The sequence below is a fragment of the Thunnus maccoyii genome, chromosome 17 (assembly GCF_910596095.1).
Source record: "Thunnus maccoyii chromosome 17, fThuMac1.1, whole genome shotgun sequence".
NCBI classification, from domain to species: Eukaryota; Metazoa; Chordata; class Actinopteri; order Scombriformes; family Scombridae; genus Thunnus; species Thunnus maccoyii.
The window spans coordinates 23,984,154-23,986,805 of record NC_056549.1 but is presented as its reverse complement, the minus strand read 5'-3'; the positions used below and the strand labels follow the sequence as shown (position 1 = coordinate 23,986,805).

Sequence of the window (2,652 nt, the reverse complement as noted above, 5' to 3'; positions counted from 1 at the left end):
GCAGCAATAAAAGCATATGACATGAATAGAACAGTCTTCACAGTTATAGGCCCATTGTTAGTAAGAGGAGAAGAACACTTAGTAGCCAGACTAATGACTGAGTCTAGCTTACTCAGACTAATGACTGAGTAAGCTCATGTCACCTGTGTCACTTTAACTCAAACTGACAAACTGTTCCTATGAAACTATGTGTTTTCTTTACACTTGCAGGTGAATTTCCAATCAGAAAAGTGACAGAAAACTGAAGCAACAATGAATGCCACAAACACATCAACAGCAACAACCCTAAACTCAACTCAACAGTGTGTTTATATTGGTGCAAGTGCCATTAGTGACCTCAAGATGGCTGTTTACATCCTGGCTTTTATCTTTGGTTTGATCTTCAATGTGCTGATGCTGGGTCCCATTTTTCAACAAGTGCAGAGGCAAAATGTTATAGGCATCTTCCTGCTAAACCTGTCCCTCTCAGACATGCTTTACCTCTTCACCATACCCCTTTGGATCAGTTATTATCGACAGGACCATCACTGGCACCTAGGTGTTATGAGCTGCAGAGTAGCCGGCTTCTTCTACTACTCCAACATGTACATCAGCATCTACCTGCTCTGCTGTATCTCTGTGCACCGCTGCCTGTTGGTCACGTACCCCCACCACTCCAAAACCCACCGTACATCATATTACGCCTGGGCACAGTGCACCATTGTTCATGTTGTAGTGGTTGCACTGCACATCGTGTGGCTGATCTATGACAATCTCAACAATGCCCATGATGAGAAAAACAACAATGACCGTTGTTATGAGACCTATCCCATGCAGAGGCCTGTTGCCTTGTTCAACCTGCTCCGAGTGGGCTTTGGCTTCCTGCTGCCCCTGCTGGTGTTGACTGTCAGCTACTGGAGGATACTAGTCACTGTAGGCCAACGTCCCCACTTGAATGCCCAGGCTAAGAGGAAAGTCCGCATGCTGTCTTTTGGGGTAATTGGCATCTTCTCAATTTGCTATGCTCCATATCACATTATCCTGCTCGCACGCTCACTAGTCTTCTACCAGAGTGACAACACCCAACCTGATGGAAGTTACTGCCAGTTTGAACAGAAGATGCATTTCTTCTTCTCATGCACACTGGCACTGTCCAGTCTGAACTGTGTGGTGGACCCTGTGTTGTATGCATTAGTCAGTAACGGAGTCCAAAAGGAGGTGAATCTCTGCTGGAGGAATACAAGGACACAGACAGAGGACTTTGCTCTATCTACACATCACAGAGGACAGCCTAATAGCAATTAAATATGAAAATTAAGCTGTATATGTGATATGTGGGTAGAAAAATCCACCTGTGCACTTGTATGCATGTGTGTGTGTAGATGTGCATACATGTGATTATGCATAATACTGTCGCTGTACTCATGTCTTCATCTTCAGTGTTAGCGAGTGAGTAGCTGGATTATTCATATCCCATCAACCCTTCGTATACAGACAATCAGAAACCACATTGCCTCATTTGTCTGTTTTTATCTTCCCTCATATCCTGCACATAGAAGAGGGGGTCAAATGCATCCCAATTATTCAATTAGGGGGAGCAAAGTTATGGTTTTGCTACGTCACTTTTTGTCTTTTTAAAAATAAACTGTCCCCACAATCAGATGATTATATTTCAGCAGCCTATATCAATGATCATTTTTCTATTTTCAGCAACTAACAAACACAAGTATAAAAAAAATCTGATGTTTTTGGACCACCCCTTGAGTGGTTTCAGTCCAACCCATCGTGAGAGACAGACAACTTGTTCAGACTTCTGCAAAATACTCTGTTTTAGTTTCAGCTTTAGTCAGATTTTGGTTGGAATTATTTTTAAATATGATGACGCATCACATGTAATGATCCCTCATCCGGTTTCTCTGCGCTGTGCTTTCATTATTATGATTATTCTCTCATTTTCTCATACAGGGTAAATGAGAGCTGCAAGCTTACTCTAAGGGGAACTAAAGTCTAGTCCGCAACTAAAATGGCCCTTTTAAGTCTTGAGGAGTAAAAAACACCTTCTGAGTTATGCATTAAAATAGTCCTTGATTTGAGATAATGTAGGTTAAAATGATCTGTTTCTGAAGTTATGATTATTCATTCCTGTTTAATATTACAACTACATCAGCTAGTGGTGCTAATAGCTACCACTAGAACCTGTGTGTGGGATTGGAATTAGATAGTTGTTGTGAGTCCATATTATTTGTGCTTTGTTGCAATAGTTAGACTTTGAAGATGTCTTGTGAGTATTGAGAACAGCAATAGCATCAAAATTGCACAAAAACATGCTTTTCTCCAATGCAAATATTAAAACTGTTATTTCACTCACCTTGTTACATCCTTGTACTTATTTATTTGTTCTTGGGTGATGTCATGATCCTGTCACAGTCTGGCTTTATGTCCCTTGGTTGTCATTCTCCACCAGTTCACCAGTTGCCCTCTGACTTTTTCCCTGTTTGATCAGACTGGACCAAGTGGGAGAAGGACAGATATGTTGCAGATTATATTAAAGGACCACTTGAGATATTATTGCATGTTGCATTGAACCTTTGTCCAGACATTTTACTGCCTACTGCTTGATTTGAAGAGCGTACAGGACTGAAGTGAAATCTGAAATACTTTTGCCTTCACCTG

The 2,652-nt window shown here is 41.3% G+C and overlaps 1 protein-coding gene across 1 annotated transcript; it reads left to right on the top strand.

Annotated features, from left to right (window-relative positions):
- The first annotated feature begins 252 nt into the window (after positions 1 to 252).
- On the top strand, positions 253 to 1,284 carry LOC121882805 (G-protein coupled receptor 4-like). The gene has a single exon (XM_042391249.1). The coding sequence runs from the start codon at positions 253 to 255 to the stop codon at positions 1,282 to 1,284; it is 1,032 nt and encodes a 343-aa protein (XP_042247183.1).
- Positions 1,285 to 2,652: the final 1,368 nt, after the last annotated feature.

Coding starts and splice junctions, on each gene's coding strand:
- LOC121882805 (XM_042391249.1), top strand. CDS start 253: ATGAATGCCACAAACACATCAACAGCAACAACCCTAAACTCAACTCAA.